At 58.2% G+C, this 25630-nt stretch overlaps 2 protein-coding genes across 5 annotated transcripts in view; one reads left to right on the top strand and one right to left on the bottom strand.

Annotated features, from left to right (window-relative positions):
* LOC144721478 (putative ATP-dependent RNA helicase DDX56) overlaps positions 1-1469 on the top strand; it is a 35203-nt gene extending 33734 nt beyond the window's left edge. Inside the window, exon 14 of the mRNA XM_078599113.1 lies at positions 110-1469. Coding sequence (XP_078455239.1) covers positions 110-160 — 51 coding nt within the window. The 3' untranslated portion in view covers positions 161-1469. The remainder of the gene's footprint in view (positions 1-109) is intronic.
* LOC144721479 (ectonucleoside triphosphate diphosphohydrolase 2-like) lies at positions 335-20084 on the bottom strand. Of its 4 annotated transcripts, none has more exons than XM_078599116.1 (11): positions 19995-20084; positions 13290-13390; positions 12702-12851; positions 9521-9638; positions 6726-6876; positions 5114-5273; positions 4078-4320; positions 3671-3958; positions 3426-3545; positions 2586-2723; positions 335-1982 (listed from the first exon to the last, which is right to left on the bottom strand). In XM_078599116.1, exons 3-11 carry the CDS (start codon positions 12843-12845, stop codon positions 1740-1742), a joined length of 1605 nt encoding a protein of 534 aa, XP_078455242.1. In that variant the 5' UTR covers positions 12846-12851; positions 13290-13390; positions 19995-20084; the 3' UTR covers positions 335-1739. The 4 variants fall into 4 exon arrangements, with proteins under 4 accessions (XP_078455242.1, XP_078455243.1, XP_078455240.1 ...); XM_078599117.1 differs by lacking the exon at positions 19995-20084 and adding an exon at positions 16662-17471; XM_078599114.1 differs by lacking the exon at positions 13290-13390 and having other exon boundaries at positions 19995-20079.
* Positions 20085-25630: the final 5546 nt, after the last annotated feature.

The following is a 25630-nucleotide window of genomic DNA, read 5'->3' as shown; positions in this document are numbered from 1 at the left end:
CGGCACCCATTTGATTCCTCGCACCGGGGCCCATGCCGACTGCGCTCCGCCACGGGTCGAGGGATTTCGTGGGTGTTGAGCGAGCGGCACGGTGCGGTGTGCGTTGCAGAGGCAGCAGCAAGACCCGCTCAAGACCTTCAAGTTCGCGGACAAGGAGTAGGCGCGGGGGGCAAGATCTGGAATGGGCGGGCGCATGAAACGACTCCCTCCCCCGCGCTCCGTCTGTCCGGGGGAGGAGCAGAAACCATCGCCACCTCGCTCTCTTCCCCGCTTCACCATCGCTGTGCCCGGACGTTGCCTTGTTCATCAGGGAGGCATCAAACTTGTACATTCGTTGGTTTTCGGGGTGTTTAGTTTTTTTTAATAAACATCAGCGTACAGATAATTTACCAAACGACTGCGCGTGCACAAAACAAAACGGTCGCAAAAGCCCAAGCCGCGTCGGGGTTTTCTGAGCTCCACGGGGAAGTGCCATCGCTGCCCTGCTCACGACGCAGTCGCCCCGGCGCAAAAGCCCGAGCTCGGCCTGCGATGGATCTCCCCCCCCCCCCCCCCCAAGTCCTCCACAGCGGTGGGGACGGCTCCGGCCGGTCTGCAGCATCGCAGCAAAATCCCCGAGCCCAGTGTGCTAGCCCGGGATTTCGCGTGCGACCCCCATGCCACCCTGAGATTTTCAAACGACCAGCGCCCGCCGTTATCCCACTACCCGCGGCACGAACTCGACCCCTGGGGGTAACGCTGTGCCCAGGAGGAGGACGCCCCGCCCAGCCACGCTTGGCACCTCCGATGAGCACGGTTGGCTACGTAGGGTGCGAAAGAAGTTCCACTTACACGCCTCCACCTGCAAAGCCGCGTCGCAGGTGCCAGCAACGGGACACGCAACACGGACGGGTGTCTGCGCATAGCCGGCGTTATTCAAGCGTTGGGTAAATGTAACAATTTCTGTAGAAACAACTCTTTAATTCTAGGCCTGGGCTGTTATTCATATTGGAGGTTAAGCTAACGAACGCGCTTCAGCGTGGCCTCGGAAGCGCGAGTAGGAACGACGCGGTGAGCGCGCACAGAGGTGGACGAGAAACAACTCGTGGAGCTTCACAAAAATAACACTGCTGCAAAAAGGAAAAAATAAACAATCCCGAGGCTACCGACTGATACAATTCTCGTTTTTAACACCTTTCATGCGACGAGTTTATGCATTATCCTCCGTCTACAAAAGGGGGAGAGGGAGGGGGGCGATAACCCCTCTTAGAGATGATTCCACCGTGAACGAAACTTTTCGTGTAAAGTTGTGGACTTGCCTGAGAGAAAACCAAACATCGATAATTATTAATCACCACAGTTAGCCTTTGTAAACCGAGCTGGGTACCTGCCAAAGCGGCTTTCTCGGTGTAACAAACGTTGGATCGAATGTTTGACAGCCTATCCGCCGTCGGCTTGCGTGCTGATAATTAAATACTTCCCAAGACAAACGCGCGCTAGAAAGCGTCATCTAATTTATGCGTTTTGTTCTTAATTTTGTCTCAAAGCCTGCTTCCCTTACACTGCCCGGTCAAGTTGATGCCAGAAGCTGCAGGTCGTCGAGCCTTCGAATCGCCGCTCCTCAGGGCCGCCGAACGAACCCCACCGGTCCTCAACCCACGCACCACCGCACTGCCCCGTTGCGCAAACCCCCCCTCCCCCTTTGCCCCCCCCCCTACCGACGCCATGGGCTGCAGGGGGGGGCGGGCACCCCGACCACCTCACGACACGACGGTGGAGCTCATCGCCGCATCCGCGCCGCCCGCCTGCGCGCAGCGCTTGCCGCGGAGGACGAGGACGAAGCAGATGGCGAGGGAGGCGAGGAGGAGGAGGCAGAAGAGCAGCAGCAGCGTCGACGAGGCGCCCACGGGCAGGAAGGAGCCCCTGGGCGGCTGGACCGCCGGCACCATGTTGGTCTGGTTGAGCATGTAGCCCAGGGTCCAACCCAGGCTGCTGCCTTCGATCTGCACGCGCACAGGAGACGGGGAGGGCCACCCGAAACCCGGGGCTTGAACTCAACCTCGGCAGTGCCGGCGCGGCCCCTGGGAGTGCGGCGTGAGTTGGGTGGTGTTCAAATTGCGTGGCATTTGGACGTTCGCCAAGCAGTGTGCTCGTCGCCGAGCGCAGTGTGTACATGCGCGTGTACATGCGTGTGTACATGCGCGTGTTTCGCTTCTACTGCTCGGTCAAGTTACGCCACAGTGGCAACAAATAGAGAATGTACTACTACTTGGCTTCCCTCCTCGCCTGGTATGCAGGAAGTCGTGGGTTTGATCCCGACCCGTGGCACCTTTATATTTGTGAGTTTGCATGTTCTCTCTGTGGTCACGGGTTCTCCGTTTTTTCCCTCCACATTCAGAATCAACATCGCACGTTTAGAGTTTGGCTGCTATACATTTCCACATGGTAAGCCACTTCGTTGAGCTGGCATTTTTGTGGCCAGGTAGCTTCTTACCTGGTCGAATAAAAACAGTTTAGTTTTGTGTGAATCCGCCTCCCTTTCCCCCAAATCAGGCGGTCCCCCCCCCCCCCCCCCCCCCGCTTGCTGCGTCTCGGCAGCGACTCACGCTTTTGAGGAAGCGGATTTTGGCGAAGCTTTCCTCAGTGAAGCCGTAGCCCCCCAGCAGGAGGCTCTGCACGTAGTGTCCGTTGAAGCAGACGTCGCGCAGCCGGTCCTCGCGAGCGCCCGGGTTCGCCTGCTGCGCCTGCACTCGTGACGACGGCGGTCAGTGCGGTCAGTGCGGGCTGTGAGCCGCCAGGAGGAGCGCGTTGGGACGTCGCGCACCCGGAGCTGGCTGGCCCCGGCCGGCTCGGGGCGCGGCTCCGCTCCCCTCGTCGGCGTCGTAGCGAGCCCCCCGTGCCTGCCCACGGCGCTCGAGTGGCTGTCACCGCACAGAGGCGGCGAGTTCTCGCTGCCTCTGCCCGGAATAAACCGTCGATGATTCGCCGTGAGCAACGTTTGACCGAGGTTTAAAACACCGTGAAGAGTGGAAGGTCAGCATCACAGCTCATTAGTGGCGTGTCGAGTATCAGATATTTTTTAGTTTTCCTTGGTTCCCCCATCTCCCCCTCTTTTTCCCTACCCCCCCCCCCTCTTTATTTCCCCTTCGTCCCCCCCTTACCATGTTGGTTATATCCCCCCTCCCCGTTTTTCCCTCCCCATTTAAATCTTCATTTTCGCCAAAACACGAAGTGCAGTGGGGGGCCCCATCATTCCCCTTCTTCCCTGCCCGTTTCGTTGGGTCCCGTGTCGCCGGGACAGCTTTTGGCGAATTTTGGTTAACCCTGTCCACACGACCGCATGGGCATCGTGAGGTGCAGCCGTGTAACCGATGCTAAACAATCTCAAAATCTGAATTATGCATCGTGCCATGCACCCCTCCATGTCACCGTGTCCCTCCGCTCACCTGTGTCCAGGAGCGCGAGCACGCGGTGGCCAGTTTGGAGTTGAGGGTGGCGACACTTGCCGTGCCGTCTCCGTGCGTCAGGTTCAGGCTCTGCATGGTGAAGTAGAACCCAGCGAACGCCTGCATGCAGACACGGAGACCGTGGGACACGGGGGGCACGAGACACGCACGACGTCCACGTGCACTCAGACCCGAGGGCTCTCGAGAAGCGCTGCACGGTGGCGGACCGCTCCGACTCTCCTCACCATGAAGCCGCCGTCCACGGGCGGCTGGTAGACGCCGTTGAAGGAGCACTCGGTGTTGTTGGCGCACGCCGAGAAGTTGAAGATGCGTCGCACGGCCCACAGGCACCGCGTCGCGTCGCTCGTGCCCACCAGGGTGACCGTGGTGGTGTTCCCCGCCGGGTCCCACGTACCTCCGCCCGGGTGCGGCGCTCGCGAGCAGCCGCCGCCGTAGAGGTCCGCGAGGCGCACGGAGCGGCGGTAGCCCTTGTTGTAGCACGGGTTCGGCGCCGTGTCGTTCCCGCGCGCGGCCTGCGGCGCGCACACAGCAGAACCCCCCCGCGTGACCTCCGGCAGACCGTCGGGGCCGAAGCGCCGTTCGCGCACGGCGCCCGATCGAGGCCCGCACGACCGCCGCGTTGGGCACGCACCGCCACGAGCGTGCGCAGCAGCGCCAGGCTGGCCTGGTCGCGGCCGTAGCACAGGTAGCTGTGGGTGTACACGGCGTAGTCGGAGCCGAAGAGGCAGAAGGACGAGGCGTCGCGCCGGGGCGGGTCCCGCGGCACAAACGAGATCTGCGTGGAGGCGCCCCCCAGGTCCAGCGCCCCGTGCGTCATCAGCGGTTCCGGGCGCCACCAGCGCATGGCGCTCGCCACCCACGACGCGTCGGGACTCTGCAGTGCCACGCGTGGAGGGGGGGGGGGTCAAGGGAGAGGAGGGAAGGTGGTGGGGGAACTTGGAACTTTAATCTTCACTTGCGTGACCTTGCACTTAATGGGTTTTGACCCGGGCATGGCACAGCTGGTTTGTGTCTCAACGCCGATGAATAGTTCCGATTTTATGTTTGGTGGGCACAAGCGCTTCGGTAAATCTTACGCTCAATGTAAACAAATTAATGAGTGAACCAAAAAATGCTGGAACAAAGCAATCATTACATAATTAACGAACCGAATAAACCAACGGAATGTCTGCTTAATGATGGTATACGACGGCGATGGTTTTGATTTGTACTGGGGTTAGTTCTGTCACTGACACAAAAGGAAAACCTCAACGGTTTGGAGAACGTGTGTGAGCATAGGTTCACCCCCGGCTCGGTCATCGTCTGGTGACTCCTCACAAGCACAGCAGAGCTCAGTTCAACCCGCTTGGATGGCACACACGGGCGTAGGGAGGAAAGGAGACGCAGCTTCATACCCCCCCCCACTCCCCCCACATTTCTTTACGGGAGGTGGAAGGTCAGCCATACAATGCCCCCCCCCTCCACCACCCCCTCAACCCCGCCACCAGAGCTGCCTCTTTCACCGGGCGACGACTCAAGAGAGCAGGGCCGAGTACCCTTTGGGCGAGAGTGGCCAAACACGGCGAGAGCGATTAGAATGAAGCGACGAAGCGAACGGAGAAATCGGAGCTCAAAGCAATCGCGCCCCCAGGAACACGCGCGGGAAGCCAGCGCGGGTCGCCTCGTGCCTGGAGGAAGTTGCCCTTGAGGTAGTTGACCGTGACCCAGCCGCACGCGCCCTCCTCCTCGCCCGTCAGGATCCGCGCCTCCCTGAAGCTGAACTCGGAGCGCCGCATGGCGTCCCTCACCGACGCCAGGATCTTCTCGGTCGCCGCTGAGTCCTGCAGTCTGAGACGGGCGGTGCTGGAGTTCGTGAGCGGCTCCCCATGGGGTCACGTGGCTCCCCGTGGCTCCCCGTGGGGTCACGTGGCTCTGTCGTTTTGTGGCCAGATTGCTTCTGAAAAAGTGCTAATAGCTTAGTCGGCTTTACGTGGTAGAATCAATATTTAGTTTGTTTTATGTTTGATGTCCCCACCGACTACCCTGCCCGGAGCACTCTCTCTGATGTCACCCACGCGGAATTCTGCCCGCTCAGGACGCTTCTCCCAGCTGCACTGTCCGAGGAGAGAGTCGCATTACGTAGCATGCGAGGGGGTGGGACAGACTCACTGTGGACAGAGTGGGGGGTGAGGAGCTGCGGTCCAGGGGGACATCTATGGGAGTGAGAGGAACGATTTCTTCGGCAGTGCCCTGCACTGGCATGTTCGTCCAAATGCCAGACTACCTCGGATTAGCATGGTTGGCTACGTACGGTGCGAAAGAAGTTCAAAATACATACGAAGTAAACCCAAGGCGCACTCCGGAGCTCACGCCCCACCACCGCGCGCCTCCCCTACGCCGCGTTCATTAAGACTACTCGTACGCACCCGGGACGGTCTGTACGCGTTCGTACAGACCGCCCGTGCCAAAGTCACCGCCATATAACCCGTACGTTCCACACTCGCTGGTTCGTATTGTACCGTCTCCCTACAGATGGCCACACAATGAACTTCATAATTCACTTTTATGTCGTTGCAGCATCTACTCGGTGCCCTCCACACTCCTACGCGTCCCACACGCGGACCGGGTTTTTTGTTTTGTATGGCACTCAGAAGACTGAGACAGCCGCTCCACAAAGCCCTGGGCGTTGAACCGCGCCAGGCGGGGTCCTGGGGTGGGCACTGCGCCACCGAATAGTCCCCCCTCCCGCCCAAGTCCACCGACTGTGGTGGTACCACCACCACCCTGTGACCACCACCAACTAAAAGTTCTACTGCCCCCCCCTCCGCCAAAACCGAGAGGAGCCTGAGCCGGGCCTGGTCACGGCGTGGAATTAAACAACAATGACAAAGATCCCCCATGTAGCCCTAACAGGCTGTTGAGGCAAGTGCTGTTAGCGAGTAGCAGCACCGATGGAAGCCCGGAACGGCGCACGGAGGAGGGAGAGTGAGAGAAGAAAACGTCGTGTAGAATGAAAATGTTTTAACGAGGAAGGGAACGAGAGTAGATGGAGACGGAGCGGAGAGCCCCAGCGGTTAGGACTTGGGAAGCGAAGGGCACGGCGAGGAGGAGGAGGAGGCAGGAGGAGGTCACGCGCCTCTCACGCTGCGCGAGCTGCGCGAAGACGGCGAGACGGAGCGTCGTCGTGACTTTGAAGATGAGGATTGAGGAGGAGGAGGATAATAATGCTTGAGGACGATGAGCAGGACGAGGAGGAGGATGATGATGTTAAGAGAGAGTCGGAGGTCTGGGCTCGCTCACTCGAGGAGCCGCATCCCGGCCGTGGCCCCCAGGAAGACGGGGCTCTCGGCGCGCCGCTCCGCGGGGACGCGCGCCGCCACGGCGCTAAGGCACGGGCCCAGGGAGCGGCCCGCGCCCGCGGGGTCGCGCGCGTAGCTCGAGATGCCGGGGCCTGCGCGCGCACGGAGACAACGCGATGCGACACATCACACGACGCGACACATCACACGACGCGACACACAACACACATTACAACACGACACATCACACGACACATCACACAACACGACACACACACGACGCGACACATCACACGACACACACACACAACAAACCACACGACACAACACACATTACAACACGACACACACATCACACAACCTACGACACACACAGCACATAAAGTTCAACTTCTAGCCTTAACAGACTGTAGGAGCAAACCACAAAGACGACACACACACCGACACACGCGAGTGTAAGTATCCTGCGTGTGTGTGTGCGTGTGTAGGGGGTCGTGTCACGGTTAGCGCGCTGCACTACGAACCCGGCGACCCGAGTTCGAGCCCCGCCTCACGATTCCGAACCGGTCGTGGGCCTCCCCTACGTCGATTCAGCCTCAAATGAGAAACCCAATGCGATGTGTAAACATCGCCAATGTAGGGAGACAAAAGTGGCCGGGCGTGGCACTGGCCACCTACCCCCCTCCGTGTGCTGCCATGCCGGCCTTCATAAGCGCTGCAGCACTCGCGAACAGCCCTGTGAAGGCTCCAGTGCGCGGGCGTGGGGGAGGATGGGCCTTCGTCTCTTTGTGTCTAATCCTGCATTTCCTCTACCGATGCATCTGCCATTTGGCAAAATCCCTTCCTTCCCTTCTCCGCGCTCACGCACTTCGAGAGGCGCTTTTCCCTTGGGGCACCGCGCGTTTATTTCTGTTTGTGACCGCGAGTCGCGTCGCGCCGACAAAGACGGCGGCGACGGCGGCGACGGCGGCTATGAAAGTGTCACGCCAAGGCGCAGCGAGACGAGGAACGAGATGGGAGAGGAGATGGAACACAATGGGATGGGGGAGGGGGCGGCATGGACGGGGCCGCACCGCTGCTCACGCAAAGAGAATTCCCCTCGGGAAGGGCTTGGGCTGCAGGTGGCCTGGAGGGCGGGCGGGGGGGGGGGCACTCAAAAGCCACAATTGAAATGAAATCCGGGCGCAATCTCCTCTTCTTCTACAACACGATGTGGATGTGTGTTAGCGCCCAGTGCGCTGCATCTCCAGGTGCTGTGCAGGGCGGGTTGTTACGCATCGTTGTCACTGAGCAGGGGGTCGAACTGCACGGACGGCCGCGGGAAGAGAGTGACAGACAGTGGGTGCCAGCAGACGCGAAACGAGCGACCTCTCGCTGAGCGAAGACTGGAGCAGAGAGCACGTGGAGGAGAGTAGAGTGAGATTAGTGGGGAGAGGTAGGAGAGTGCGTGGAGGGGAGTAGAGTGAGATTAGTGGGGAGAGGTAGGAGAGTGCGTGGAGGGGAGTAGAGTGAGATTAGTGGGGAGAGGTAGGAGAGTGCGTGGAGGGGAGTAGAGTGAGATGAGAGGGGAGAGGCAGGCAGGGGCGAGTCAATGAAGGACCATGAAGACGGGGGGGGGGGGGGGAGTTCGACCTTGAAGTCGATCGGGGATTGGATTGGGAGCCGGTGGCATGAATCTGAGTGTTGCGGGGCTGTTGTGTCATTGACGTGTGCGGGTGAGGAGGCTGACAGTGGCGTGGTGTGGACCGTGTGGAGTTTGGCCAAGGGGTTGGTTTGCGGAGGCCGTCGTATCTCGAGCGCCACGAGTGGAGGGGGGGGGATGAGTCACTCCCAGCGAGTTGCACTCCACGGGCCCCGGGGGCTTTTGCTGGGAATTCGATCGCCGTCTGCGGCGTCCGCGACGCGCGCCGTCGCTCTGCCGCGGAATGACGGCGCTCGTTCATTTGAATGTCAGGGGTCAGACCGCTCACAGGGGTCACGCGCGCATGAATGCGGCGCTCAGTGGTGAAGGCCAAGACCTCTGCTCACCCCCCTCCCCTTTCGCCTCGAAGCACAAGCACGGCTGTCTGCGTCCTCCACAACCATCACTATTGTCCTGCAGACAATGCCTCCCCCCCACCCCACTGTGCCCCTCCACGTGGGTCCCCACTTGCCCGCCCCCAAAATTGGGGCCCCTCGCGCGGGGCCACAAGCAATGATTTCGAGCCCGCGCCGCGTAGCGTGAGAGCGGAAACACAGCAACGTGGGCCCTAAGAGGGCGGAATGTCCCGGTGCCACCAGCGACACGAGATCGGAAACCGCGGCGGGCGGCACGCCGACACGGCGAGGGCCGCGTGCCCTGCACGTCGCCCGCAGTCGCGGGTGGTGCGTGACAGTCGTCAGCGTGCTTCCGGCTATGGGTAGGGCGGGTGTCTGGGATACAAGCAAAGTGTCGCTCGGGCACGGGCTGTTATCTGGCTGCCTCGTGTCGCTGGGGCACGGGTTTGTGTCTGGCTCGTGTCGCTGGGGCTCGTGTCTTGTGTCTGCCTCGTGTCGATGGGGCTCGTGTCTTGTGTCTGCCTCGTGTCGATGGGGCTCGTGGTTTGTCGTCGAGGGCGAGTGTCGCGTGAGCTCCTCTCCTTCCCCACTCTCGAGTTTGTCTCGTTCAGTTTTTGTTTTTTGAAGTTTCGCTCTTTGGCGTCACAGCCCAAACTCTGCACCCCCCCTCCTCCCCCCAATCTCCCCCATCGCCGCCTCGCCTCCCCATTCCACCCCCAATCCCCCACTCCCCCTCCTTGCCCCCACCCCAGTGCTCACCTTCAACAGAGCAGTCGGTGGTCTGGCTCACGACCCCCGTGCCGTTCTCCTTATCCGCCGGCCACTGGTACAGCGTCACCTTGGTGTGCGAGGAGCCCGCGTCCAGCACCACGCCGTACTGCGTGGCCGCGTGCGGGCGGGGGGCGGGCGGGGGAGGGAGGGGGGGGCAGGGGTCGTGGTGAGAGGCACGCCGATGGGGAGAGGCAACACGTGCCAGACAAGGACAGGTCAAACGTCCCCGACCTTTTTTTTCAGAAGTCGATCCAATTGTGACCCCAACATGTCCTGTCAGCGTCCTAACTCAATTCTGATCTCTAGCACGGAGCCAGTGCGACAGACACCCCGCGTGTTCGATGATAAAATTGCCCCGTGGAAGGAGATATCACGAAACTTATTCATGATATGAAACTAAACTGAACGATTAAACACATTTTTTTGTTTTACCAGGTAAGGCCCACTAAGCTATACAGCTCATTTTCAGAAGCCACCTTGCCACAAATGATAGTTCAACAAAGTGGCTCATCTCGTGGAAAATGACAGCAGGCAAATGATCTGAACGCGTGATTCTAAATGTGGAGGGAAAAACCGGAGGACCCGAAGAAATATCCACGCGACTTCGGGGAGAACATGCAAACATGCGTCAGGCTCGGGATCGAATCCACGAACTCCTGTACACCAGGCGAGGTAGTTAACATCTCTCCACCGGGTGGGGGCAGCACTTCCCCACGTGATCTGCTGTAGAGCTGTTCGTCACGTGCCCGGCCAGGCAACCCAACTCGTTAATTTTTTTATTCTCAGAGTTGGAATTTCGCCAAATGAGGTTGAAAGCACAAAAGTAAGTTAATGTTATTCGCTTGTTTTCAATTTGTATTTACTGTACCCTGTCACGTGGCTCGGCGGTGGAGCACCGAGCGGCTCGCGAGTGGAATTTTGCGAGTTCACATCCTGGCTGGGGTTGACTCGGACCATCATCCATCCCCCTGGGGTCAATAAAACTAGTGCCAGTTGTGGGGAAGTTAGCAGTGGTTATCCTGTGGATAGACTCTTCCCCAGCGATATTAATGTGATGTTTCCACCGCTGACTCAGAGCTATAAACGGGAGTCGAGACCCACCTACACGCTCATTTGAGCAGGAAATCACTCTGACTTTTGGCCGTTCATCATCCCCCTGGGGTCAATAAAACTAGTACAGTAGCAGTTGTGGGGAAGTCAACAGTGGTTGTCCTGTAGATAGACATCGACTCATCCCCGCGATATTAATGTGAAACTTCCAGCCGCGGCCTCAGGGCTGTAAAGCGGCAGTCTAGCGCCTGCCTCCACGCTCCTTCGTGCGGGGAATCACTCTGACTTTGTACTGCTGCCTTTCCTCTCCGATGGCCTCTCGAGGTGAACCCGTGAGCGAGCCCACGCGTGGAGCGCCCGGGCTGCGGCTGCTCGGACGCGAATTCACGTCTCGCGATGGGGAGGGGGAGGGGGCTGCTCTTCGCATCACCCCACGCCAACTCACCCACCTCCCTCAGAGCAGCCACAAACAGCACTCCATCGCGGGCAGTGGAATCGCGTGGGGCCAATGCGAGTGGTCGAGGAAATGACTTCTCCACGTCGGCACTCGGGAAAGACGCGTGGGAGTTCGCAGGGAACATTTCAATTTTCCTGCAACGCTCGGAGATCCAAGGGCGGCTCTTTTCGGATCGGGCAGTGCGCTCAGTTGCGGCTGCTGCTGCTCCCGCTGCTGCTGCTGCTGCTCCCGCTGCTGCTGCTGCTCCCGCTGCTGCTGCTGCTGCTCCCGCTGCTGCTGCTGCTGCTGCTGCCGTAATCACGAGGAGCAGCAGCAGCAGCAGCAGCTCCCGCGTATTCCTAATCTGAAATCTCAGCTCAACAAGGGAAACCACCTCGTAAGTCGCTTACATAAGAGACCTCCTTTCTTGGTCTTGGCATGGAAACGGGACAGGGAAGAAGATTCATGCATGCGCACCGTGGATTCTTAACAACAAAAAACGCTTTGCTTTGTTGCTATGAATAGATGCGTGTTACCGGCTCTGGCGACTTGGATCACAACACATTGGAGTTTAGCATTGACCGCGGCAAGTGGGGGGTGGGGGGGAATAGACAGACGCGTTTGGAGGAGGGGCGCACATTTGGAAATGACATTGAGACAGGGGCGGTTTCTTCATTAGGGCGATTGGGCGACGCACCACCAATGTCATTCAACCACAGAGTCACGCTAGCCGTCACTGTGCCGCTGGATATAGTCCAATCAGCGTCATGCTACGTTCTGTGGAGTACCGCCTCTTTTTGGGCGATTTCCCTCCGGCTGAGAATCGCCCCGAGTGGTCCCATAGACTTACATTCAAAGATGTTTTTTTTCGAACGGGGGGGCGCTGCAATGCATTCTCTATGGCTTCCGGGAGGGCTCGCACTAACGTGCTTACGTCATCATACGTAAGCACGTTTCATCCAACAAAATTATTTGTCGCCACCTAGTGGAATCTTTAATAAAAGAAACATGAGTGGATTGTATTAATAGTGAGTATAGAAACAAACAAGATGAATTGTAAGAGTCACTTTATTTTTCATTAATATTAAAGAAGTGAAGTTGCCTTTACATGCTTAAGCTGTTAATTTATCCTTTGCATGGGTGGACCTTATCCTTATCAATCATCCAGACATTTGCCCCCCCTGAGAGATTTTGCAGGAGCCGCCACTGCATTGAGAGACAGATGCACGCGTGGCTTAGAGGACATACACAGGTTTATTACGTAATTCCAACTGTTAAGAAGAGAAAACAGGAATTTGTGACGATGGCCGACAGTTAGGAGTAATGACCGGAGTGGCAGCCAAGGTATAGAACGGGTCCGAAGGAAAAGCCAAAAGGCGTTGGTTGTCATGGACCCTGCATGGTGCAAGCGGATGAAATGGGGCCCCCTGTCCCATGTCCTCCCTGTTCGTAGCCCGCAGTTTGTGCCCCTCTGGCCCCGCGCGCACCGGTGCAGTTGCACCGCCTGCACGCCCGACAGCTGCGCCACTGCCCCATAAATTCCAGTGGCGAAGCAGGAATCAGTTAACAAAGTTAAATCGCACTGCGTTTGGTAGCTGGTGGACCTCCGCGGCTCGCGGGCTCGAGCCGACGACGGGATTTCCTCCGCGTGCCCAAGGGGCCGCGAGCGAGCGCTGCACGCACCTTGAGCGGAACTTGGGGCACGGCTTTGCTCGCGTTCCACGACACGCAGAGCGCCACGAGGCCCGTGACCCCCAGCACGAAGAGAGCGAGGCCCACGGCGCGCCAGAGGCGCGGGCGCGCGCGCAGCGCAGACTCCACCCCCATGGCGAACTGCGCGCAGCGGGGGAGACACGGGAGAGACACGGATGGAGGCACCGGAGGGCGGGGGGGAGGGCACGAGGAAGACATCGAGAGAAGCGGATACACGCGGGGACACATAACAGAGAGACACGCGCGGTGGAAATGTGGAGATACCGAGACCACCCAGGTGAATGTACGCACACGTGTCGCAGGGGGGCATCGTGGAGGGACAGAGACACTGAGACGCCGAGACTGGAACAGAGACACTGACATACCGAGACTGGGGCAGAGACATAAAGACAGCGAGACTGAGACACAGAGACACCGAGAGAGAGAGCCGCTGGGAGAGGCAGACAGAGAGACACAGAGACACCGAGAGGCAGACAGGCCCGGCGAGAGACACTTGCGTTCTCGATCTCCGCTCACGTTCACTCGTGGTTTCACTGTCACGGGTCTCCACATGTTTACCTATCCCTTTGCGCTCCCTTTGCGCTCCCTTTGACTCTCGTCGTCAACACCTGGACGCACTTGAGGGACCCCGGGGCCCCACGGGACACTTCCTGCGAGGCCTGGGAGCGATTAAGGGGGAGGGGAAGATGTGGGGGGGGGGGTTAAGCGGCGCTGCCTTTGGGGTTGACAGGCGCGTGGTGGGGGCCCAATCAGAGCCACATGGTGACCTCGCCTCCAAACCTCGTAATCAAGACACCGCCTCCACCTCCCCACTGCGTTGCTGCTTCACGCCCTCGGCAGTCAAGAGGTTCCCGAGCCAGCCAGCCCTGCCTGCTCCTGTGGGAGCCGCCCTTGTGGCTCTCCCCACACACATGCAGTGGTGCATCTCGCTGCAACTGTCGGTGCCACGGTGGCGAGATGTTAACTACCTTCGCCTGGTCTACAGGAGGTTGTGGGTTCGATTCCGACCCTGACTGCCTGCTGTATATGTGCATGTTCTCCCCGTGGTCGCGTGGGGTTTTTTTTATCTCCGCGTCCTCCGGTTTTTCCCTCCACGTTTAGAAACATGCGTCGATAATATTTAGGGTATGTGGCTGCCAGAAATGTCCACGTGACAAGCCATTCGTTCAGCTCTCATTTGTGATAGCCAGGTCGCTTCTAAAAAAAACGTAATAGGTCAATGGGCTTAAACTGTTAAGATTTAAAAAATATATATAGTTTAGTTGTATTGTACATATGTTTCAATTTGTTTACATTTTTGATACTTTGTACTCATATTGTGTCTTTGTATTGTTTGTTGTCGTTACGTTCTGACCTGCCCCGACTGGACATCTGTGAAAATGAGCTTTATAGCTCATCAGATTCCTCCTGCAGTATAAATACAGATTCTGATTTTGGTGGCGCATCGCGCCATGATCCAGCGTCCGAGGGACGCGAGGTCGATTGCAAGTCCTGTGTGCTGGCCGTCATCCCGCAATGCAGCAGCACGCTCCTGAGCGACAGGCTCTCCGCGGTTGATACATTGGCCTTGACATCCAAGACTTGGCCTGGTGATGCAGGGACATGGGGCGTTGTTAATCCTGGGCGCCTTTCGTGGAAAAACCAACAAAAGCCACACCCACACACCCACGCAAAGACAAAGATCCCCCGTATAGCCTGATCAGACTGTTGGGGCAAGTGCAGTTAGCGAGCATCTATGAAGGCCGGCACGGAACACGAAGGGGGGGGGGGGGGTGACCAGCACCACTCCCGGCCGCCTTTGTCTCCCCAGTGGCGATATTTACACACCGCAGCGGGTACTCATTCGAGGCTGAGTCGATCTATGGGAGGCCCATGAACGTGGTCGATTTCACGCCCTCGATTCGTTTTGTGGAATGCACTTGCCTCTACGCTATCGCTCCCCCACAGACAAACACACACAACAAAGCAAAGATCCCCCCCCCTATAGCCTCACAGACCGTTGGGGCAAGTGCTGTTAACGAGAACCTACGAAGGTGCTCGAAGGGGTAGGTGGCCAGCGCCACGCACGGCCGCCTTTGTCTCCCCCAGCGGCGATGTTTATACACCACGCACCAGGTAGTCATTTGAGGCTGAGTCCACCTACACGCGCAGACACGCGCAGGCGCGTCCCACGGAGGGGGGGGGGATGTCCCCCACTCCCTCCCTCGTCCCATCCGGATTCACGCGGCACGCGCACTCGCACGCGCCTCTCTCTCTGATCGCGCCTCTCTCTCTGATCGCGCGCCTCTCTCTGATCGCGCCTCTCTCTGATCGCCTCTCTCTGATCGCGCCTCTCTCTCTGAGCGCCTCTCTCTCTGAGCGCCTCTCTCTGATCGCGCCTCTCTCTCTGAGCGCCTCTCTCTGATCGCGCCTCTCTCTCTGAGCGCCTCTCTCTGATCGCGTGCCTCTCTCTCTGAGCGCGCTTCTCTCTCTGATCGCGCGCGTGCCCGTCTTGAGTTCGCCGTCATTCGCAGGCGAGGAGCAGCCGAGGGAAGCCTCCAGAGCGCGTCGGCAAAAGTTGGAGACGTAAAATATCACACACAGGCATCACAGAGACAAAGACGCGAGGCAAACAAGACAAAGGTCCCCCGTATAGCCTCAACATATTGTTGAGACAAGTGCTGTTAGACAGAACCTCTCAAGGCCGGCACGGCACACGAGGGGTTGGGTGGCCAGCACCACGCCCGGCACACACAAAGACAAACACACACAAAGACAAACACACACAAAGACACACACACACAAACACAAAGACAAACACACACAATCACAAACACAGCACAAAATACACACAAACACACACCACAAACACACACAAAGACAAACACACACAATCACAAACACACCACAAACACACACAAAGACAAACACACACAATCACAAACACACACCACAAAACACACACAAACACACACCACAAAACACACAATCACAAACACACACACACAATCACAAACACACATACAATCACAAACACACACCACACACACAACCACAAACACACACCACAAACACACACCACAAACACACAATCACAAACACACACAATCACAAACACACACACAAACACACACCACAAACACACACCACAATCACAAACACACAATCACACAATCACAAACACACCACAAACACACACAATCACAAACACACAATCATAAACACACCACAATCACAAACACACCACAAAATACACAAACACACCACAAACACACACAATCACAAACACACACCACAAACACACACCACAAACACACACACAACCACAGACACACAATCACTAACACACACAATCACAAACACACACCACAAACACACATCACGAACACACACACAATCACACACCACAAACACACACAATCACAGACACACTCAACCACAAACAGACACCACAAACACAAAGCCACAAACACACACAATCACAAACACACCACAAACAAACACAATCACAAACACACAATCACAAACACACACAATCACAAACACACACAATCACAAACACACACCACAAACACACAATCACAAACACACACAATCACAAACACACACCACAAACACACACCACAATCACAAACACACAATCACACAATCACAAACACACAATCACAAACACACCACAAATACACACAATCACAAACACACCCCACAATCACAAACAATCACAATCACAAACACACAATCACAAACACACCACAATCACAAACACACACCACAAAATACACAATCACAAACACACACCACAAACACACACAATCACAAACACACAATCACAAACACACACACAATCACAAACACAATCACAAACACACGATCGCACACACAATCAAACACAGAAACAGCAAGAGACGCAGTTTCCCTGAGCACGGCCATGAACCCCAAACACAAACCAACCCGTGCCACCACCACCAGCAGATGCGGAGACGAGATTATGAGCTCCGCGGCCACTGTGGTTGGTCAACCAGCCATAACCAGCCATAAGAGAACAACCGCGGAACTCAACGGCGACTCGACGACGACTGATCAACGACTCGGCTGTTTCACAAAAACGCAGCAGGAGGAGGAGGGGGAGGCGGCATCGTCACGGCGAAGCTGCACAACTCCGCCACTCCTCGCACAATCATCTGGCTCATCGACCACCTCGGTGTACAATTGTAGCCGTCGCTCTGCGTCCACAACAAGCAACACGAAGAAGCTGCCCGCGATAAAAGGGGAAATATACAAGAGGCGGCGTTGGAGCGACGGGTCTGCTTCATTGCCTGTGTATAGACATCACGGGATGTCACTGCGTGGTGCAGGCCCTAGAGGGGCACGGCGTGCGGTGTAGCGACACCGCGGGCACCACGTGGGTGTGGGTGCAGGACCGGCCCTGGAGGGGCTCGGTGAGCGCTGACTTTCAGCGCTGGATGGCAGCACGCTCTGCGTGCAGTGCCGGCCCCTACAGGATAGGGTGTGGGAGTGCCGGCCATGGGAATGGGGTTACCAAGGGCCGTGACACTCTGGTTGACCCCAGAGGACACGTGGCCGGTTAAGTCCACACAGGGGCACCAAGTGGGGGCTAGGGGTGGTCACGTGTCAGGGTCGAGATCCTGCTCGAGGATTCTGGAAGGTGGGCGTGGCCAAGGGCGGAGCCGGCCACGCCGCAGAGGACATAAGCCGGGTCCTTCAGAGGGACCGGCGCTGTCTGCGACTTCAGAGGGACCGGCGCTGTCTGCGACTCAGTTGAACTCGCTACACCTGTAATAGGCTACGCCTCTTCTCTATCACATAACACGTTGTAGGGGCATTGCCTAAAACGTCGCCTATGCACATTTGCTTTCCTTAGTCGGGCCGCAGTGTTACCGACGGGTGTGTTTGGGTCGTTTCCATCGCATCGAGAGGGTGACATCGTCAGGAGCGCTCGGCGGGTCGGCACGCATGGGAAGGCTGGGCGAGGCGGAGAGGGCGGGGGGGGTAGAGGGGGTAGAGAGGGGGAGGGGTAGAGAGGGGAAGTAGAGAGGGGGAGGGGTAAAGGGGGGGGTAGAGAGAGGGGGGGTAGAGAGGGTGAGGGGTAGAGAGGGGGAGGGGTAGAGAGGGGGGTAGAGAGAGGGAGGAATAGAGAGGGGGGTAGAGAGGGGGGAGGGGTAGAGAGGGGGGAGGGTAAAGAGGGGGGGGGGTAGAGAGGGAGGGGGGGCTCTCGATGCTGACGGCTTCTCTCCGCAGCTCGGGGTAGAGGTGGGAGGGGGAGCGAGGCCGTTGGGGTTGCGGTCGAGGGGGGGGGGTTCCGTTGGGGGGTGGGGGGCGCTCGTTCGAATTGAGCTCCGCGAGTCTTTGTCATGGAAATCGCCGCGCTTGACCGAGAGCCGGGACGACCTGGCCTGGCTCCCGGCCTCATCCCCCGAGTTCCCGCTCGGAACTCCCCAATCGACGACTGTACGCCTGTGAAGAAGAGCTGTGTAACTCATCGGATTGCTCCAGCATGGATACAACAAATAAAATCTGATTCTGACTCGAGTGGGCTGCGCTCAGCTCATGGCGCAACGAATACTCCTCCTCCTCATCATCATCGCACAACATTTCACTCCTAGACTCCTCACCACCAGCACCAGGACACCGAGACCGCAACAGCCCGCTCCGCCGATCCCTCTACCGGCTTCCAATCCAGTCAAGGTCCTCCAGAAACGTGCCTCTAACTACCTCTACACTCCACTCCTCTCCACGCACTCCCCTACCTCTCCTCTCTCATCTCACTCTACTCCGCTCCACACACTCTCCTACCTCTCCCTTCTCATCTCACTCTACTCCCCTCCACGCACTCTCCTGCCTCTCCTCTCTCATCCCACTCTACTCTGCTCCACACACTCTCCTGCCTCTCCCCTCTCATCTCACTCTACTCCCCTCCACGCACTCTCCTGCCTCTCCTCTCTCATCCCACTCTACTCCGCTCCACGCACTCTCCTACCTCTCCCTTCTCATCTCACTCTACTCCCCTCCACGCACTCTCCTGCCTCTCCCTTCTCATCTCACTCTACTCCCCTCCACGCACTCTCCTGCCTCTCCTCTCTCATCCCACTCTACTCCCCTCCACACACTCTCCTGCCTCTCCCCTCTCATCTCACTCTACTCCCCTCCACGCACTCTCCTGCCTCTCCTCTCTCATCCCACTCTACTCTGCTCCACACACTCTCCTGCCTCTCCCCTCTCATCTCACTCTACTCCCCTCCACGCACTCTCCTGCCTCTCCTCTCTCATCCCACTCTACTCCGCTCCACGCACTCTCCTACCTCTCCCTTCTCATCTCACTCTACTCCCCTCCACGCACTCTCCTGCCTCTCCCTTCTCATCTCACTCTACTCCCCTCCACGCACTCTCCTGCCTCTCCTCTCTCATCCCACTCTACTCCCCTCCACACACTCTCCTGCCTCTCCCCTCTCATCTCACTCTACTCCCCTCCACGCACTCTCCTGCCTCTCCTCTCTCATCCCACTCTACTCCGCTCCACACACTCTCCTGCCTCTCCCCTCTCATCTCACTCTACTCCCCTCCACACACTCTCCTGCCTCTCCCCTCTCATCTCACTCTACTCCCGTCCACACTCTCCTACCTCTCCCCTCTCATCTCACTCTACTCCCCTCCACACACTCTCCTGCCTCTCCTCTCTCATCCCACTCTACTCCCCTCCACGCACTCTCCTGCCTCTCCCCTCTCATCTCACTCTACTCCCCTCCATAGGCTCCTCCACCCCTCCCCTCTCATCTCACTCCGCACACTGTCGCTCAATGGGAGGTCGCTCATTCTCTTCCCCAGTGGATTCCCTGCCCCTGTTGAAGTCCAGGCTCAAGACGTTCCTATGTTCGTCTGACAATGAGCGACTGTCCCTCTCTCTCAGAGAGTCAACCGGCCCCCGGCTTCCGTGCGGCGTCTTGAGACGTGGTCCCACACGGACGCCACGGGCGTGCACCCTGCGTGGCCACTGCGTCGCGGCAGCGCTGATTGACACCCCTCGATCATCATGACCACGACCATCACCATCTTGATCAGCGCAACCCCGTGAAGCCGCGCTGCAGACATCATGCACTCCCAGAAGACCGCGTGGCTGATGGGATGTGTCAACAACGCGTGCTTGTGTATGGAGGGACAGCTGTGGGAAGGAGGCGGCGTTCTGCCTGCGTGTTTGTGTCGTGATCTAAAGCCCCCCCCACACACCTCACCCCCCGCAGTGAAAGTGGACCCCGGATAAAGCCTCACCTTGATGCGGGTGCCGACTCGGGGGAGACGGGGTCCTCTGGCGGCGCGCGGGAGCTCCTCTCCTCGACCCAACTCACGCGTCCCACTCCGCGCGTCTCCCAACGGAGTCTTCTCCCTTCTCTCTCTCCTCTCTCTCTCCCCTCTCTCTCTCTCCTCTCTCTCCTCTCTCCCTTCTCTCTCACTCTCCCCTATCTCCCTTCTCCCCCTCCCTTCGCGCGCGTTTTTGTCTTTGAGGTTTTTTTTATTTTTTAGCAACGGTAACCAATCGTGACGTCATGAGCCCCGGAGCCGCGCGGGGTTCTTCCTCCCTCCTCTCCCTCCTCCTCCTCGTCGTCGTCGTCGCCGTCTCCTTCTGCCGCGCTCCTCTTCCTCCCCGCGATCTCCTCCCCTCGTCCGCTACTCCTCCTTCTCGACTCCTCTCGTGCTTCCTCCGACTCTGCGCGCTCCTTGAGCAAACACCGGCTCCGTTCCTCCCTCCCCCCTCCTCCTCCTTATGCAGCCGCCGCCGCTTCTCCCTCCCTGCCCGTGGCGTGGATGGGTGGCGATGGGAGCGGTCCCTCATCCCGCTCCCTGCACCACCCAGCGCGTGACGCCCGCTCCAACCCGCAGCTCCAAGCCGCGCCGCTCTCCCTGCCCGAGACACCCTGCGTCGCCCTGCACCCCTGGGCCCGGCCCGGACCAGCCTGCACAACCATGGAGCATCTCCGGTGGCCGTGTGGACCCCGGTGTGACCCGCGGGGCGGGGAGAGGTCCGCATTGGCGACTAAAGGCGAGGGGGCCGCGATGAGAGTAGGGGGCACCATCGCTACCTCCTCATTGTCCACCCGGCGCCCCCCCCCCCCACCGCCCTCAGCAATCACGTGCGCGCAGAATATCCGCAGTTCGAGATGTCGCGTTATCTGCGCTCCGTCACCTAAGATCCCACGTGTATTCTTAACAGGCTGTTTTGGGCAAGTGTTGTTCGCGAGCGCCTGTGAAGGCCGGAACAGCACATGGGGGTGGGGGGCAGAACCACGCCCGGGCGCCTTTGTCTCCCTAGTGGCGACGTTTACACACCGCAGCAGGTACTGTACTGATTTGGGGCTGAGCCGACCTAGGGGATAGCGTTTTCCAGCGGGATGAAGTTGGCTAGCGCAGCGCGATGACCGCTCACTCCCCTCGGTGTGTGGAGCCGGGTTGCCATCAATTCCCACGTTAAGGGATTTCCCGTTGCTTCAAAGCCGCTGCGAACGTGAACCACATGAACCGCCCCCCACACCTCACACCCCACACAGCCTCCACGTGGAACGCACGGGGGCGCGCCCAATGTTTGCTATCGTTTAGCCACTGAACATCATCTGTAGTCGTCGTCTATACAGATAGAGAGAGTGATTCCCATTTATAATGCCAATTATTTACCAAGGAAAAGTCTCAATGAGCCTCGAGACGCTGTCAGGAGGGTGCTGCTCCTCCGGGTTGCTTGGCCACGAATGCCTCGAGCGGTGCGAGTTCGGCTCCGCGTGGGAGGAGGGGACCGGAGACAGCCCGGAGATAGGCCGCACCGCGCTGCTGGACACGAGGCGGGGGGGGGCACTCGGCACTGCCGCCTCTCGCGGCCGCAGCGCGCACCCTAGCAAGCCCCGGGGGGCGGTACTCGCCCATCCAGGCACGAGTCAGGCCTCAACCTGCTTAGCTGCCCAGATCCGACGAGATCGGGCGCATGCAGGGTGAGTGGGGCATTGCTGTGGTAGGTGTCACACAGCGCAGGTGACACACACACGTGGAGGTGTCACACAGGGTGAGTGGGGCATTGCTGTGGTAGGTGTCACACAGCGCAGGTGACACACACACGTGGAGGTGTCACACAGGGTGAGTGGGGCATTGCTGTGGTAGGTGTCACACAGGATAGGTGTCACACAGGGCAGGTGTCACACACACGTGGAGGTGTCACACAGGGCAGGTGTCACACACACGTGGAGGTGTCACACAGGGCAGGTGTCACACACACGTGGAGGTGTCACACAGGGTGAGTGGGGCATTGCTGTGGTAGGTGTCACACAGGATAGGTGTCACACAGGGCAGGTGTTACACACACGTGGAGGTGTCACACAGGGCAGGTGTCACACACACGTGGAGGTGTCACACAGGGTGAGTGGGGCATTGCTGTGGTAGGTGTCACACAGGATAGGTGTCACACAGGGCAGGTGTCACACACACGTGGAGGTGTCACACAGGGCAGGTGTTACACACACGTGGAGGTGTCACACACGTGGAGGTGTCACACACACGTGGAGGTGTCACACACGTGGAGGTGTCACACACGTGGAGGTGTCACACACACGTGGAGGTGTCACACACGTGGAGGTGTCACACACGTGGAGGTGTCACACACGTGGAGGTGTCACACACACGTGGAGGTGTCACACACACGTGGAGGTGTCACACACACGTGTAGGTGTCACACACGTGGAGGTGTCACACACACGTGGAGGTGTCACACACACGTGGAGGTGTCACACACACGTGGAGGTGTCACACACACGTGGAGGTGTCACACACGTGGAGGTGTCACACACACGTGGAGGTGTCACACACACGTGGAGGTGTCACACACACGTGGAGGTGTCACACACGTGGAGGTGTCACACACACGTGGAGGTGTCACACACACGTGGAGGTGTCACACAGGGTAGGTGTCACACACACGTGGAGGTGTCACACACACGTGGAGGTGTCACACACACGTGGAGGTGTCACACAGGGTGAGTGGGGCGCAACCTCTCGCGCTACCACGGTCCTCGCAATGTTGATGTTGAAATGTCTGCCGCTGGCTCGGGCCTCCAACGTAGCGGAGCGGAGTTTAGTGCCAACCGAATTGCCCCTCGCTGTCTGCGTCGCTTCCCCCTCCACGGGCACCGCGGTGTTTGTAAACCCGTTGCCTGGAGTCTCGCTGCCTGGCTCGCATCGCTCACCGCAGCCCGCAGCGGTTCCACATTTCGCTTCTTCAAAATAAAAAATAAGAACAGTTCCCTTTTCATTTCCTCGCTGGACTTGGAACACAACAAAGACGTTGCTTTTTTTTCCACTGCGCAACGCCAGGCCGTGTCACGCGGCGCGGCTAAGGCGGCTGCGACGGCTCGGAGAAAATCGCGTCGGAGTGAGCGCTGACCGCCGGTGCCCCCGATCGTCCTGGAAGGGGCACTCGCGCACCTCCGATTGGCATGGCTTAGCTACGTACGGTGCGAAAGAAGGTCAACATGCATTCGAACTAAACCCAAGGCGCACTCCGGAGCTCACGCCCCGCCACCGCGCGCCTCCCCTACGCCGCTTTCATTAAGATTCTCTACTCGTACGCATCCGGGGTGTCGTGCAGACAGCACGGGCGGTCTGTACGCGTTCGTACAGACCGCCCGTGCCGGCGTCACCGCCATATCACCCGTACGTTCCACACTCGCCGATTCGTATTTTATCAGCTCCCTACAGAAGGCCACACAATGAACTTCATAATGAACTTTGTTTTCAACATACACACATCGTCTTGGAAGGGGCAGCACTCACTGCGCGTCAGCCGTGGGGCGCAGCATCAGCCACTCGCAGCGCGTCGCCCTTGATGCGTTCTGGGGGCTACGGCGTCTGGCAGAGGAGAATTAGCGCGTGCACAGTGGACATGGGGCCCCTGAACACGGTCAAAGGGATTCGTATTCTACTCCGACCACGAATAAGTACACGTATCGATGTTTCGGATGACTGGCCTTGTTCAGGAGACAAAAACAAACAAGTGGCTCGTGGTGACGTGCTCTCTTGGCCGGTGCGCGTCCTCGCGGCGGTGCGCGCCCCAGGGGGAGGCGGTGAGTGCAGCGGTTAGCGCGCTGCGCTACGAACAACCCGCCCACCCGAGTACCGCTCACGGCCACCGTAGGAGACGATTACGTGAACCAGTGATGAGCCTCCACTAGGTCGACTCAGCGTTAAATTCCTTCCTGGCGCGGTGTGTAAATGTCAGTGATGGGGAAATTAAGACGAGCGTGTCGGCCTTCGAAGGTGCTGGCTGACAGCACTTGTCCCCACAGCCCGTGCAGATGACAAGGGGATGTTTGTCGTTGTAGGCATGTAGCCCACATGCCCAAATCAGCTTCTATTCGGTGGGATAGATGGGGCATAGGCTAGAGAATAGATGGACTGATGGGGTACAGAAGGATGTGGAGCTGATTGGACTTGCTGATGACCGGTAGCAGCAGTGTCTCAAGATTGGCCTCTGTGGAGGAGGCTCGTGAAGGACGCTGGTGAGGTGTTGGAGGCAGTCGCCCTCCAGCAACAACGGAGGGCAGAGGAGCGACGCTCACAACAACGAGCAGAGCGCCGGGTGATTAAAACGCAGAGAGTTGGCACAGTGGGGAGCACAGTCGTCTCAGTCAGTCAACCCATGCCACCTGGGTCTGTTCCGTGACCTCCTGCCAGCGGGTCTTTGACACTTCACGTGGCCGTGGCGACGTCACCCCTGAGTGATGAACTACGGTTGTTGTTTTGTGCGCGTGACGAGACGTGTCCCCTCTTTCATTTCCTGGATGATGCCACGTTTCCAGGGCGCATTTAAAGCCAAAAAAACACACAACAACCGCACACACACACACATCTCTTGCAGATATCTAGCCACCACATCTCGGCTGCCCACGCCAGTTCGGCAATGATTCACTGTGCCAAGGTAGCACCATGCTGTTAATCCACCACCGGAACTTCAAAACTTCCCATCTCTTAAATTCAAAACTCCACATCCGAGTCTGGCTTTGCTTGAAGTTGGCGGCTTAAGGGCTGAGATCTCATGATATGCCAGTGCCTACAGCACACGACCACAAAGCCTACGGGTCGTCGCCCTCTCTTATTAACATAATAGACTTCGAACCCCTTCATTTTCAGAGCCGGGCAGCAGTTAAGTTGAAACTCTGCCACACGACGGGCCGAGAGCCAAGCGAACTCGGGAAGAAGAGACGGGGGTGGGTGGGGGGGGGTCTGTCCCCGCTCGTGATGGAACATTTGTGAAGTCCTGGAGGGGGAGGGGTGAAGTCGCTAGGGGGGGCCCGCGCTTTGGAACCTGTGAAGGATGTTGCATCGTCAGATCCAACTAGGGATCCCCACTCCGTGTGTATGCACGTGTTCTCGAGATGAGCCGGTGGTTAAACTCTAAGTAATCTTCTGCTGCTCAAATGGACATCGACGCGATTCGCATCTCCTGCTTACAGGCCCTGCAGAGGCGGTCGTGGAAATTCCACATTTCTATAGCGGAGGCAAGTCTCTCCATAGAACAACCACTGTTGACTTCCCCACAAACTGGTAAGCACTTTATCGACCCCAGAGCGATGACGGGCCAAGTCAACCCCCCGAAACAGGATTTTAACTCGCAACCTTCTGATGGCGAGCCACCCACTCTGCTGCTGGGTCAGCTGGTCAGTGGTAATAATGGTGTGGTAGTGATGGTGTGGTAGTGATGGTGTAAATCATGGCTGTGGAGGTGCTCGTGGTGTTGGAGGAGGAGCGGCAGTGTAGCATTCAGCGCGCTGCGATACAAACCCAGCAACACGAATTCAATTCCTGGGCCTCCCCTAGGTCGACTCAGGCTCAAATAAGTACCTGGTGTGGTGTGTAAATATCGCCACTTGGGA

This window comes from Lampetra planeri, chromosome 12 (assembly GCF_965212315.1).
Source record: "Lampetra planeri chromosome 12, kcLamPlan1.2.h2, whole genome shotgun sequence".
NCBI lineage: Eukaryota > Metazoa > Chordata > Hyperoartia > Petromyzontiformes > Petromyzontidae > Lampetra > Lampetra planeri.
This window is presented reverse-complemented; position numbering and strand designations above follow the sequence as displayed.